Raw genomic sequence first — 14522 nt, 5'->3', positions numbered from 1 at the left:
ACACCTGGCCTGAACTCTGGGAAGAAAATGTGTTGCAATACATGTGTTGCATGTAAATATTTTCATTTTCACTCATGATTGTCACGTGTTTAGGTCGTATTCTTCTCACATTACACACAGTCTTGTCCTGACTTGACCTGTTCAAATATGCTTTGAATAAACCTAAAACAAACAAGACCATTTAACAAGGAAGTTTGACAAAAACTAAATAAGAGCAACCCAGGCAGGGCATTTTGACACATTGATTTTTATTAAAACAAAAATATCTTCCTTTGTGGTATTTTAAAGAATATTTCCTGAATGGCACCAATTACAGGCATGTTGTCAACAGTAGAATATTTTTTGACAGAATTCAATTGACACAGATATTTATGATTTTTATTTTCTTTTTTTTATTTTTATTTTTATTTTTTTTACCTCCACTTACATCTTTATGTTTCTCTGTTCACCCCTTTCTAGACTGCATTGAAAAGCACAATAAAATACATCCGTTGCGATAATTTTACATGGCATGACACCCAGATCTTTGCCCATAAAGCATCCATTAAATTCCATTTCAGTTAAACATGGTGGTATGGAAAGCAGAGGCAGAAGATGATGGACACATTTCCCCAAGTGGAAGAGGAGCAGGTAACAGAGCGGGACTGGAAGAGAGGAATCATGGCCGTTATGTTTCAGGTTGTGGAGCCTTCTCCTGTTTCTTCTCATCATCAATATCTGTGTGTGAGCAAAAGAGAGGAGGACAGAGGGACAGACAGAGACAGAGATGAGATGATCAATATAGTGTGGTTTGCAACACAGAAACACGCCCAAAGTTCTTGTAAAAATGTGAATCTGGGGAATTTCTGCTAGAGTGACACATCTGAATATTGTGATTAGTCTACTTATTCAAGGGATAAGATACTAACAAACTGAATTTCTGATACTTATAAGTGGCCGGATCAGTATCACACTCAGTATCACACTTAACAGGTTTATAGAGACAACCAATAATTTATTTTATTGACATTTAAAAGGTCGCTGATTTGATCCATTTGCGGTATAATTCTCTGAGGCATCAGCATCAAACATAGATGGTGAGTATGATCTGGCGAAGCAGGGCCGAAGCAGCTGGTGCGACAGATGGTTCCAATCCTGAGTTTGGCTCTGTCACTATTAATCTGCCAGAACTTCCAGTCAACGGTCAAGTGTCTCTCTGCTCTAAACAAAGCTCTTCACACAGTTTTAGAAGCCTGTCTAGAGAATCAGCTGTGTAATGGCTGGAATGCCAACGATTAATATACAATGTCTGACTTTACAGTATGATTTCGGCAGCAGTGTTTGAAACCAGTGTTTGGCTTGGGAGTGAAAATCAGTTTGGAAATAGATATGTATTTAAGTGTCAAATGGTTGCAGTAAAACAATTACAATTTGGTCATTACATCACATTCATTAATGCCTGAAAGTCAGGTACAAACTGCACAGCAAAAGACTAACAGTCTGCTCCCAGGATCTTCATTTCTTTAACATGAGCTCTTCCCTCCACTGCAGCATGAACGCAGCTTTCCTGGCACAGATTGCGGCTGAAGTCTCGTCAATAAACTGGCAGGCACCAGCAGCGCTCGCTACTTCTGCGCTAATACCTGGGGTGCTTTCCCACTGACAATGTACTACAAGTCAGGGTTGCTGTCAGATTGAGAACAGGAAGAGAGCAGGAATTAGTCAGCAGGGAGCCTCTCGGCCTCTGGAGGGAAAGGATCAGGATTTAAGTTAAACTCTCCCCTTCCTGCTGCTTCATGTCAAACTGTATCCCAACTGAGGCTGTACTTTCTCCTTTCTCGTCTAGGCCTTTAATTCACAGCTCCAAGTGACTACAGTCAATTTGTTTTTTAACATGCTAGATAAGGGAAAAAATGTTTTATTAGAAATCTAGTTGTGTATTCTACATAGAATATGACAGCAGGGTACAACTGTAAATAGCAGCAGTACTATTAGTACATAGCGGCTTCACGATCACACTGTAATAATTGCAACCGCTACTTTGAATGTTGCAAATTGAGTGAAAACTACTAACAGAAGGCTGGTAAGGCGAGGGTGTGTGTGTTTTTTATTTCCTTCTTCTGGACAGGCTGGCACTGAGTGGAACAAGGGCAAGTTCTCTATCAGGCAGCTGGGTGTGTCAGGAGCAGCCATCCAGTTAATCAGTAATTCATCTTTGCTTTGCCATGTTTGCAGACTTGTTTTAGCACGATGGAGGGGGAGGAGTTATGCTGCACTGCACACAACAAGGAGGTGAAGGGCAGGGCGAGACTTGGAGCAAGAGCAGATGAGACAGATTTTTCCCAGGAGCATATTCCTTTCTCCCTGGGCATACAACACGTACCTTTCTGGGTGGGGAGAGTTTTATCTTCTTTCGTGTTGGTCTTCTTTAGACTTCCCCTGTTAAATTTCTGCACTTCTTCCTTGGCTGGGTGGTCTCCCATTTTGGAAGATGTCTCCATTAGATTACTAATGGAGAAAAGTGTCAGAAGAGCAATAATGTCAATTTGACTATTTGATGCACTCAAGATGTTATCTACAGTGCATGCCCATGCAGATCAAATCAAGTCCAGCCTCAGCTAAAAAGAGACACTGCAGTCCAGCTGAAGTCCTGGAGTTATGCAATTCAGTCACTAGAAACTGCACACACCCACAACACTTTATAACCCGCCTCCTCTCAATGGAGAACAAACAGCTCTAAAAGCTCTAAGAGCCGAGGTGTCATGTTACACTGTATTGTAAGTTACAAGTATTCAGTTCCGCAGAGTGCAGACCAGGATTAGAAGGAAACATATTGTAACTGTGCCAATGTTTTTGTATTTTAAAAAGTTTATTTGAAGGCTGGGGGAAATGTAAAACACACACCTGGGTGAAATAAGCAGATAGCAAGGAAGGAAGCAGAACCTCATTGAAAAAGTAAATGTTTCAGTTTTTAGGAGCACGTCACAAAATGCGGGTAAAAGTTTGAAGAGGCTGCAACCTTTTTCTAGGAGACACACGACTCAACAATTTGGGGTGACCGAGTATTGTGCACAATGCATTCTGTGTGCTTGTGCTCACACCGTTTACACAGAACATGTAGTGCAGGATCAAGTGTTCCTGGTGTTACAGTTTCGTTTATCATAATGTGCCGCCCTATAGATTGCATAGGCTGCACTACAAACGCCTGGGCAGGATGGCACGTTATCTATTCAGCAGCAGCAGCATAGGTAAGGATGTGACAGGTGGAAATAAGCGTATTCGTCACAGGCCCGCTCATGACAGGCTTTCTCGCAGTGATTACATTATAATTAGGCCCACATACAAGACAGCAGTGGAATATCCTCGCGTGTAGCGGAATGCAGTGTTGACAGGACAAACAGCAGAACAATCAGCACAGAAGGAATGACAGCTAAAACAGGCAACAATGTAACCGAATTAATTAGCATATCTGAACGTGGCCTACCAAAACTATTGCATAACTAACCTAAGCTCTCTACAAAATAATAATTACTTAATTTACCATATAATTTATGTATTACACTGCATTACATTGATTCATTGTCTTACTGAATGGATGAATTGATGAACAGAGGTAATAAGAGTAGTTCTGAGTCATTTTACCTGATGCAGGGCTGCGCAGTGAGAATGTCTTTACAGGTAAAACAAAAAAAATGCCTCTGTGTAATCCGTGCAAAGCAAACGGTTTAAATAGAGAATACACGCCCTTCTACACGCCAACATGAACACCAGTCCGCCGGCTCTCATTGGCTCCAGAGCTCAGAGGGAGAATATTATTGGATAAACCTGATGGCTGGACTTCCTCTGAATATCAGTATAGGCCTCTCTTTTGACATGGTAGCCTTAAAGTGTGGAATTGGTGCACAAACAGAAAGCAATACGGTCATTTCATCATATGTTCTCTCTAGGTCTGTGTGTGAGCGGATCGATACCAAATCATTGAGTGCTGTTGATGCATTTAGCTCCCAGTGCCTCTGCTTTACTGAGTTGATGCAGACAAGTCCCTTTTTTATTCTTTACAACAGTGACATCCAGTGGACAAAACATGACATGACCGACATCCAGAAGAATGCAAAGTGAGTGAATTTCTCACAATGGCATGAAGATGAATGTACACACAAGCCACTTATATGGGCGGGTTGCACGTGTTTATTCATGCACTTAATGCACAGAAAAAAGTGTCACAACTGTATTAAGTCAGAAGGTTACGGTGTTACACATGTAGGCGATATGATGAGGTAACAAACTAACGAAATTTCTTTTTTTTGTCTTTCACACAGAGTAAAATACAGATATGTGTTATTTTATTTAATAGGCTACAGCCTAAAAAAAACGTCTTCATTCCACTCATGTTTATTTAATTTGTATAAGTTATATATTTGTAAAATACAGTACCCTATATCAAATGACACATTGACAATACCTTGAATACATATTCATCTCCTTTATATAGCTACTTGGAGATGATCAAAATGCAAGGCACCTGTAATTCAACAGCACACTATTTGTACCTTTATACCTGTACAATAAACTTTGGCTCATTGAAACCTGATTTCTGTTTCAGAAGGCTTTTAAATCCGAGGGAACCATTCAGGCCAAAATAGCTGCATTAGTCTGCTGGAGGTATCTTTGACAATAAAACGGATTAGGCTATTTCAAGTTTGTGGAAAATGGTTACACGATATAAGATAGTCGCGCACATCCTGAAACCTATTGAAGGCAGCTGCTGGAAAATGGATACAGCCATTCAATTCTATATCACTATCACTTTCAGCCTGCACGTCTCTCCTGCTTGTCATAGATAGCAGTGGTGATTCCCCAGGTGATGCAGGATCTCAGAATAACCAGGGACCCCCCTCGGTACAGCAGGACCACGCTCCGCCGCCGAGACTCCCACAGCATCCTCCAGCAGCCCCGGAGCCCCTCCGCCTCCCCGCCCACCCCTGCTTGCATGTTTGCCACCAGCACAGACAGCGGGTACAGAGGCAAGCTGATCGCCATGGAGGTCAGCGTCCCGGAGACGAAGGAGGAGGCCGTGGGAGAGAGCCCCTGTCCCTCCACGGCAGCGCACACGGGCCCCTTCAGGCCGAAGTAGAGGCAGCTACCCAGGGCGTTGCGGGCGGCGACGGGCAGGAAGGCTCGGTAGAAGCCGAAGGCCAGCCGCTCCGAGCTCAGCCGGACAAGGACGCTCCTCAGGGTGGGGAGGCGACGGTCGTTCTGGCCATTCTGCAACACATTTTGGACACGCTCAAATGGGGTGAAGACCACAGCCTCTACCACACCCGCACCCAACCCCGCCACTGCTGGGAGGGCAGAGGTGGGGATGACACTGGGGGATGAGGAGCAGGAGGAGAGCTGGTGGAGGAGGGTGTCCTGCAGGCCGAAAAGCAGCGTGCCGTTCAGCGTCCTCATCAGCAAGGGCGGGGCCACCCCCCTGTAGAGCTTCAGGGGTCCCTCCTTGTAGAGCTGTCCCACCGCCTGGCGGACCAGGGTGTTGTTAAGCTGCTGCCGGAAAACAGTCTTGTAGACGGGGAAGACGACGATGGTGGGGAGGGTGGAGAGCAGGCTGGAGGTTCCTCCGTGCAAGTAGCTGTGGAAACGAGCCATTGGGTCTCTGTTGAGGACCTGTTCGTCTTGTGTGTGGTCCGGACACCGCCCCATGCTGGAGAACAGAAAAAGATCAACTGGTGATTTTAGGATGAAAATGAAACTCAAAGCTCAGTGAGACAGCATATGCTAATCAGGTGGTAGAATCTGACTGGTAACCTATAGTTACAGCTGAAGATTAGCCTAATGGCTGCAATAATAAACGTGTAAAAACAAAGTCTACTTACTTTAACAGTCAGCTGTCAGCAGCCGGCAACAACGAAAAGATGAAAGGGTGTCTACTGTCTACTTCAATTTCACTTTCCATCGGTGAATGTGACTCTTCCTTTGATAAGAAACTACGGTAGCCTGTGTGTCGATTTGTTTGCCACAAACTGCAATAAAAAGGCTAACCTACGTCCGGTTGTTATTTCACTTACACTTTCATCTTGAATACCTTGTCTGCACTGAATAGGAACGCCGTAATAATTAAATTTAGAGCCGGCGATGCGTACCGATAGTAAGATTTAGGCCTGTAGACCCCATAGATTACGCTCTGCCAAGATAACGGGACGCACAGTGCAACGAAATGCCGGTGTGTGATTGTCCCGCCCCTTCTGGAATAACCATTGGTCGGACAGACTGTATCACGTGCTCGACGATTGGTGGTTTCACCCATCAATCAACGTCTCAGCCAGAGATTGCAGCTTCGGGAGTAGGTTTTCGTCTTTTTTAATTGATATGTAAATGTTATTGTTCTATAGGATATACCATGGGTGCTTCAAAAGTAGGTATACAATTTTTGTTAACGAAAAACAAGCGTTATAAGTTTAGTAATTTTTACCTTTGCGATTTAAAACATAATTCAACATTCAATTTAAGCATTAATTAATACAAATACTTCTAGAACGTTAATACCAGGAAATTACACGTTAATAAGACTTCTGTCCGCATTGCATAAGTGTTCAAATTGTTTCCTATCCAAAACATATTCTTGCAGTGTAATGGTCACACCGTCTTGTCCTTTACATGCAGTGATTTAATATAGGCCCACTATATAAAGTGTAGACCTACTTTTGGAACACCCTGTATGTCTGCATCATGGAGGACCTCAGCATACATTAGGGTTGATTGCATGACAAACTGGATAAGCTTCATATTTCTCGCTGTGGTAACACCATTACAGCACACAGGGCGGGGCTGTGATAGCTCATCAAAAATCAATCCCTTTCGTAAACCGAGAAAACCTCACACACACACACGACCAATGACCCTTTTAATATTTCAAGCATATTTATTTTTCACAATCTTTATTAAGAACACATTCTGCAATCAGATATTTGGCGCATTCACCCTACTGAAAAAAGTAAACACAAAGGATTGGAATATGCACATAATATGACAAATCCTTCTTCCAGACATACAAAACCAAAGAAATAAAAAAATAAAATAAAATGAAGGAAAAAATAGCAGGTGAACATTTCTGAAGGAAGCTCCAGCCTGCAGAGACCCCAAGCTAAAAACCCAACAGCTTCTCTAGAGAAATATCTTCAATCTGGAACCTCGAAGGGCAAACCCTGGACACTGGGCAACTCCACTCAACCAGCGCACCTCAAGAGCTGAAAGAAACATCCCAAACTTCTTCTACAGCTCGATAAATCAAGACAAGTGAAAGCTCTTCATCCAGTAAAAACCCACCAAGCCGTTTCCAGCTGTGTAAATCTAATTATCTAAAAAGAGATAGTTATGAGATTTTAAATTGCATTTCTGCTTTATTAGACTGTACCTAGGCCATTATGAGGTCATGCACTTTAGCTCGCTGAGCTACCAGGATGCCACCCAAAACAGGGGGGAAAAAATAGAGACAGGAAGGGGAAGTCATTTCAGTTCAGACTGCCGAGGCACTCTTGGTTGCGTGGAGCTTCAGTGACATTGTAAACTAGCGCTCTTAACACATTCACTTCATCGAGTCATATCTCTCAAAACAAATGCAGAGAATTCAACAGCAATATGAAAAAAAAAAACCTAAACTCTGGACATCAAACTGTTTGCACGCTCGTTCATTGTAACATTGTTAAAACATTGTAACAGCTTTACCATAGCCAGACGCTTTTCCTGACCACAGGAACCTGCCAGGGATATTTATCAGCTCTTTCAAGTGTAACAAGAGCTCAAAATTACTCCTGGAGATGTGAAATGGTCAGGACAAACTCTGTATCTAAATGTTATGAAAGGGGGAGAAACTTCACAGTGGATAACGACTTATTCATTAATAAACAATAAATAAGCTGGCCTAAATCGGTAACTTGAAGTTGATTGCTTTGGTGCCCTCGACTTGAAGGGCCACTGCTCAGGGGAAAAGACTCAAGTGAATGGGGTCAGTATTAGTAACAGACATGACTGTTCAATAGTTATTTCATGGTTAGTTAGCAGAAGAGCTTTGCTAATGGTTGTGTTTGGGCAGGGGAATTCCCTCTTCTCTTATTTGGTGTAACAGCACATGGCTGATGGGGGACACTATTTGTTACAAGGGGACGTGGCTGAACAGGTACGACACAGACTCGCCGTTGTGAGTTCTACGGATGGCCTCGGCCAGGATCATGGAGATGTCAATAACCTGGAGGAGGAGCAGAGGGAATTTCGTGAAGATCAAGAACAATTACACTACAAATATTGCAAATTCCTAAACAGCTCAGGTCAGTTTTGACTCCACAGTGAAGTGTGGAAGTGAGTGAACCTGAGGTGAATTGTGAGTCCTGACCTGTATCTTGGGGCAATGCTTCATCTTCTCCTCCTGAGGGATGGTGTTGGTGACCACCACGGCTTCAAAGCAGGCGTTGTTGATACGCGAGATGGCTGGGCCAGAGAAGATGCCATGGGTCAGAATGGCATACACCTTGGTGGCACCAGCAGAAATGAGTCTAAGGGAGAAGAAACAGAACAGTGCATTTAACAGTGATAATCCGGTTTATCAAGAAGAAATCTTGGAGGGAGGTTTCTACTTGGAATTCAGTAATAATGTCTTTATAGTTTTAGTAAAACTAGTTCTACACCAAGACCATGGTAGCCTATCGTCAAATACTTTTCTTACACCGCCAAGTTCCCAATGTGCCTAACATACAAGTGTGAGGCTTACTTGTCAGCAGCATGGCAGATTGTGCCGCAGGTGTCCGCCATGTCATCCACGAGAATGGCGACCCGATCCGTCACATCTCCGACCAGAACCATGCGGTCCACCTCGTTGGCCTTTTTCCTCTCCTTGTGGATGAGAGCAAAGTCCACGTTCAGCCTGTCTGCTATAGAGGTGACCCTGCAAGGGAAAGAACAATGTGCCTGCGTCATTTCTGGTGTGCAGGTGAAACAGCAGAATCAAACTGTAATTGTACACCTCGATTTCTATCCCCAGTAGAGATAAGCCAGGCGCACACACAAGTTTGAATCCAAAGTAAATTCCATTGGAGATACGGTGAAAGTAAGCTATGCTCAAGGGTAAAAGACCTATAGCAAAGTGTCTTGTTGAAAAGTGCGTGTGGCCTTGGTATACCTCTTGGCTCCTCCTGCGTCGGGTGAGACGATGGTGCAGTTCTTCCACTCAGGGATGTTCTCTTTGATCCATTTGAGCACAGCAGGCTCTGCATACAGGTTATCAACGGGGATGTCAAAGAATCCCTGGGGGAAAAGAATAACAGAGCTACGTGGATAAGAGTCACAGAGGCATATAGTACTAGATACAGTATAGATGGCTCATATCACCCTTTGTAAACATCTATTTGAATGTAAGGCTATGTAATGTGTGGACTGCAAGGCTGTATTTTTCTAAAAGATTTGTAGTCTGGAATCCAAATGATGAATTTTGTACGTCTTCCTGGAAACCAAGCTTAAGAAAATATATTGCTTTTGTGAGCCATTTTGGGTCGGTGCCAAAATTAACTAAGAGGACTGATCAATAGAGACAAAAAGTGAATCAGATGCATTGCTGCTTTGGTCTGGTTTTTGTATCCAAGTGCTGCTCACCTGTATCTGTGAGGCATGCAGGTCCATCGTGATGATATGGTCGGCACCAGACACTGACAGCATGTTGGCCACCAGCTTGGCAGAGATGGGGGCACGGCTCTGCAATGAAACAGATCTCTTCAGTCACATGGAACAAGTTGTCAGCTCACAAGCATGGCTTGTTCCTAAAAATAACATCAAACTCCACAGCAGCTTCTTTCAGGTCCAGTAAAATTATACCGTAGGTTAAGTATATTTTTGGTAGATACAGCTGCAGCACATTTCAGTCTAGTGCTGAAACAATTAGATTAATCGATTGACAGAAAATTAATTGATTATAATTTTGATGGACGACTAAATGTTTTAGTCATTTATCAGGTAAAAATACCACATTTGCTGGTTACAGTTTTTCAAATGCTATGATTTGCTTGCTTTTCTCCATTTCATATCATGATAAAATGAATACTTTGGGTTTTTTGGCTGCTGGTCAGACTAAGTAAGAAACTTTAAAACATCACTTTGGTCTCTGGTAACTTCTGATAGGCATTTGTCATTATTTTTGACAAATGACTAAAATAATTGAAGCGATAATAAAAATCATTAGTTTCAGCCCCATTTCAGTCACACAATCGGATTAAAAAAATGAGAGCAATGACGATACAGGCAAAGGAGCTACACAACATGCAATGAACTGGCAACTTTAATCAGCCAAGCAAACAAGACAAAGAAAAGAGAAACAAAAAATAAGAAAGCAAATGCCTTGTCAAGCGGCTGTGGATGGACTTGGCTGCAGGCTTCTGGTCAGTGATGTGGGATGGCAAATAGCATGAGAGAAGTAACTAGACAGATATCCCTCACCCCCACCTTGTCCTTCTTGTCTTGCCGGGCGTACGGAAAGCAGGGGATGACAGCCGTGACCCTGGAGGCCGAGGCAATCTTACAGGCGTTGATCATGATCAGCAGCTCCATCAAATTATCATTGATCTCCCCACAGCCACTCTGCACTATGTAGACGTCTTCCCCACGTACGCTCTCCCCTATCTCCACACTGCCAGGAAGGAAAGGAGACAGGACAAACAACACTTAGAGCTAACACACCATGACAGTCAGGAGATGGATGAGGCACAGAGTAAACAAAGGCTTGTGCAGGTGTAATGTGGCCTGAAATAGGGGTTAAAAGGGAAAAACAGAGAGATCCTGAGTCAGGGAATTACAACAGATTTACTATGGTATAAAATGAAGTCACTTCAGTCTTAGTTCATTGTGGTAAATTAAGGTGAATTTGTTAGCAGGCTGCTCAAGATAACGGCAGGACAGCGGGTAGCATGTGTTCCCTGCCATGCGTGGACTACAAGTTCCAAACAACACTGCGAGGCGGATTCACCGTGACACCACGTTTCTAATTAAATTCATGTAAAATATTTGCGCACTAGACGCAACACGGACTATTCGCTGTTTCACAAATACCCACAACGGCAAACAACTCACCATGTTTCTTGGTTGCTAAATTTCTTCGTAACAACCTTTCCCAGCTCGAGTCCCAGGCGGTCTGCTATTTTTTGAGACAGGTCCGGATGCGAGCTACCGCTGAATATTTTGATATTCGGCATTTTAGCGCGTTCCAGGGCGTCGTTCAGCACGAGCTGGCAGCAGCACCGAGTAGCTGTTGATACCGAGGGATCGAAGGTTTCAGCAGGACAGCTGGAAATTGATCACTAGTTGATGGCTACTCTTACCGAGCTAAGTGTGTTCCCTACCTATCCACCATTATGTCCCACATCACGCGTGAGGCGCTTCCTCAGGGTGGCGCGCACGCTTTCACTTACGTCCTGTCGTGATTGCGTCATCCGGATATGGCAGCCAACAAGGAGGCGTGGCTGGGCCACAGAGGTCACAGCGAGGGAAAGGCATCCATGGGGAAAGGCTAGTGCCGAGATCCAACCTACATTAATTAAAATTTAGAGCCAGTAAAAGTGTAAATTAGAGAGTTGATATATGGATATATAGAAATACAGAGACTTTATATCATTTGGAACATTACATTTCATTGTCTTATTAAATAATGTAATGGTTCAAAACTGGTTTATGGGTGAATAAAGTTTGACAGGGGTAAATCCAGTCTTGCTCATGCATCTAGTGCAGGCCACTGCAATGTACTACGACAGAGATTCCCAATTTATTCATGTCACGGACCCCCAAACTGTTCCTCATTAGACTACTACGGACCCCCATTTGGTAAGACTTTGTCCTAAGGAGCGCCATCTATGAAGATTTTTGTTGTTAGAGTTTAGACAGCTTTACATAATACTGCAGGTGGGGAGGTAACAAAATAGTCATCATTGTACATTCTCATTGTGCTAAAATCTTCTCTTCTAGGGAGTGACATAATCAAATTTACCTATTGATTTTGGACCCACTGGAACTCCCTTTAGGACCTCTGGTGAATCACTGCAGAGACAACCTGGCAAACTTTGGGATTCAATTCTTGCATCCTTCTTCTCATCCAACATTTCCAGCACAACAAATTCTGCTTCAGCCAAGTCCGATCTCTAAAGGAGGTAAGGATGACAAACACGTTTTTTTTGTTTTTTTTTGCAAGTAATGCCAATTTTAGTGGTGTTGTTAACTGTCTAACAACTTACAATATAGGGTATGAGGTGTGATTGCTGTGTAAAATTGTGAATGTATGATGTTTTTAATGAACTGCAAGTATAGTGATAGCATCTTGTCCTTATTTTTACTGGATTGTCTCTATTGTTGTCATTATTGTAACTGGATATAATCTCTCTGCAATGGCAATGTTTTTGGAAAAGAGGCAAAAGGCAGAGGACTTTTAGCTTTCATCAGCTTTCTGAGATCTCTCTGGTTGCTCTTAGGCTCAGCATTAATCTACATTTGAAATGCTTGACAATAATTCAAATACAATGGGTATATATGTAAATAATACATAATTAATACATGAAGTTCTTTTAAATGTCTGCAACACAAAGCCATTTTACTCTCAATGTATTTTACAAGGAGGCTTAAAGTTAGATGTGTTGTGTCAAAACTGTGTGGAGTCAACATCAATTGGATGAACCAACAGCAGCAGTAACAGAACCTGTTGGCAGCAGCAAAAGACATATTTCCAAGTAATCATGAAGTTATCTTTCTCTGGAGTGGTTGTAATGGACACCCTGTCACTATCTCTAGCTTACTGCATGCAATGTCACTGCCAAATTCTCTGAAAGGGTTTATCTTCAATATACTTTATTGCTCTTAAAACATGAGTTACTTTGTACACAGACAGAAGACCACAGTGACGACAAGATCATTGACAGTAAATAAAGACAGAAATGAGTAGGTGCACATAAAGAAACAATGGATTAAGCCATGGCGGGCTCATCGTGTGAATGAAACACAGACATATCCACACAATTTGGCAAAGCAACTGAACAATGACAACCACAGAAAATGTTTATCATAATGTTAAAATGTTCATGTGCTGATGAGAGAACATTGCCTGATATTTTTGTTTATAAAAATAAACATGTCCCATGCTTTATACTCATAATATACTCTTTAAAATATATGTTTTGCTATTAGTCTCTATGTTACATTACTACTATAAATAATTACCTTACAGACATGTTTCGTCTTTTTTTTTTTTTTTTTTTTACAAAATAGTGAAGAGTTTGGATAAATCTTCACGTTACAAGTATTTGATGTTTTAAAAGTGTTTCTTTGTCTCACAAATATTTTATCTTAGGGTATTTACATTTCCAGTGTAGAATTATACATTTCCATATAGAATATCCATTGCAAAACATTGTCATATTGCCACCATGGCCTTTCATTTTTGTGTGTTCTTTACACTTTAGAACTGGAAAATAATCTGTACAAACAGTATCATCACCTTCAATGTTCAAAGTTCCTGCCCCTGAAAGTCCAACAAGTAAGGGGAAACATGCAGTACAGTGAAAGAGAAAACACCGCATGGTTATGGAAAATGCCAGGTTAACAGCAAAGGACACAACACTGTTAAAAGAGAGTGCCTCTAAACACCATGATTGTGTTCTGAAACAAAGAAAAGCAGTGCAACAAAGCTGAGATCTTTTTTTGTCTTTTATATTGAAGGTAAAGCCCATTACAGGTGTGCTGGAATACTAAATGTGACGCACAACACCAATCAAAATCTCTGAAATACAAATAAATTGTTAAATCTGACATTTGATTAAATGACTCACAGTTCCATGTGATCCATATAGCATTTTTTAGTACACGTACAAGACATCATTAAAATGTTAATTTTGTTCAAAATCCTCTATAAAATCATATTTATAAGTCTTAATTAAAACTGAATTTATTAAAAAATAATTCATTAGATCTAAAAAGATTTAAGTGGTTTAACTTCACACCAGTACTCAGACGTAATTTGGCTAGAAAGGAATCCATTTAGGTGCCTCTATGGTTGAGTTTAGTAGAACACACCTGGAAAGCCAAACTAAGTAAACTAAAAGAGGCTATCTCTCCTGTACAAATAAATAAATTAACTCTTTGTTCTAAATAGTACCACTTAATGCCATCTTTGTCTCTGTATTAATCCATTTACAAATGTGTACTTTTATAAATAATTTGTATGTCGGATATTTAACCACCTCAGTGATTTTGTAGTTAAATAGCCGGCGCGAGGTTAAGCGTTTGTAAGTTCAATTTTGATTATGTCCATAGCATTGCTAATTTAGTAATTACCTTCTTGCCACCCAACAGACCAATACCATATCTAGGGCATATACATTTACTGTCATTATTAATAGAGAGTAACCGTATGGAGAAGCAAAAGTCTCTCCAGTTTGTTTTGAATCGCTGACATATGTCAGGCTTTAAAGAACTCAGTTTGGTGTTTCATAAATAATGCATCATATTTTATAACCTTTTTATATTAA

At 41.6% G+C, this 14522-nt stretch overlaps 2 protein-coding genes and 1 long non-coding RNA gene across 4 annotated transcripts; all 3 read right to left on the bottom strand.

Annotated features, from left to right (window-relative positions):
* Positions 1–231: 231 nt before the first annotated feature.
* LOC144542422 (uncharacterized) lies at positions 232–3711 on the bottom strand. The gene is made up of 3 exons (XR_013507243.1): positions 3622–3711; positions 2363–2487; positions 232–717 (listed from the first exon to the last, which is right to left on the bottom strand). It is a non-coding gene; the product is annotated as an uncharacterized LOC144542422 (long non-coding RNA).
* Positions 3712–4788: 1077 nt separating this feature from the next.
* LOC139925515 (solute carrier family 25 member 53-like) lies at positions 4789–5944 on the bottom strand. Its single transcript, XM_071916918.2, has 2 exons — positions 5853–5944; positions 4789–5680 (listed from the first exon to the last, which is right to left on the bottom strand). The coding sequence occupies exon 2, from the start codon at positions 5677–5679 to the stop codon at positions 4789–4791; it is 891 nt and encodes a 296-aa protein (XP_071773019.1). The 5' UTR covers position 5680; positions 5853–5944.
* Positions 5945–6878: 934 nt separating this feature from the next.
* Positions 6879–11377, bottom strand: prps1b (phosphoribosyl pyrophosphate synthetase 1B). Of its 2 annotated transcripts, none has more exons than XM_071916930.2 (7): positions 11086–11377; positions 10456–10645; positions 9619–9717; positions 9149–9273; positions 8741–8914; positions 8366–8525; positions 6879–8221 (listed from the first exon to the last, which is right to left on the bottom strand). In XM_071916930.2, exons 1-7 carry the CDS (start codon positions 11205–11207, stop codon positions 8129–8131), a joined length of 963 nt encoding a protein of 320 aa, XP_071773031.1. In that variant the 5' UTR covers positions 11208–11377; the 3' UTR covers positions 6879–8128. The 2 variants fall into 2 exon arrangements, with proteins under 2 accessions (XP_071773031.1, XP_071773033.1); XM_071916932.2 differs by having other exon boundaries at positions 10462–10645.
* Between the last annotated feature and the right edge of the window lie 3145 nt (positions 11378–14522).

This window comes from Centroberyx gerrardi, chromosome 16 (assembly GCF_048128805.1).
Source record: "Centroberyx gerrardi isolate f3 chromosome 16, fCenGer3.hap1.cur.20231027, whole genome shotgun sequence".
NCBI classification, from domain to species: domain Eukaryota; kingdom Metazoa; phylum Chordata; class Actinopteri; order Beryciformes; family Berycidae; genus Centroberyx; species Centroberyx gerrardi.
The sequence above is the reverse complement of the archived record's forward strand: the minus strand, read 5'-3'. Positions and strand labels throughout refer to the sequence as shown.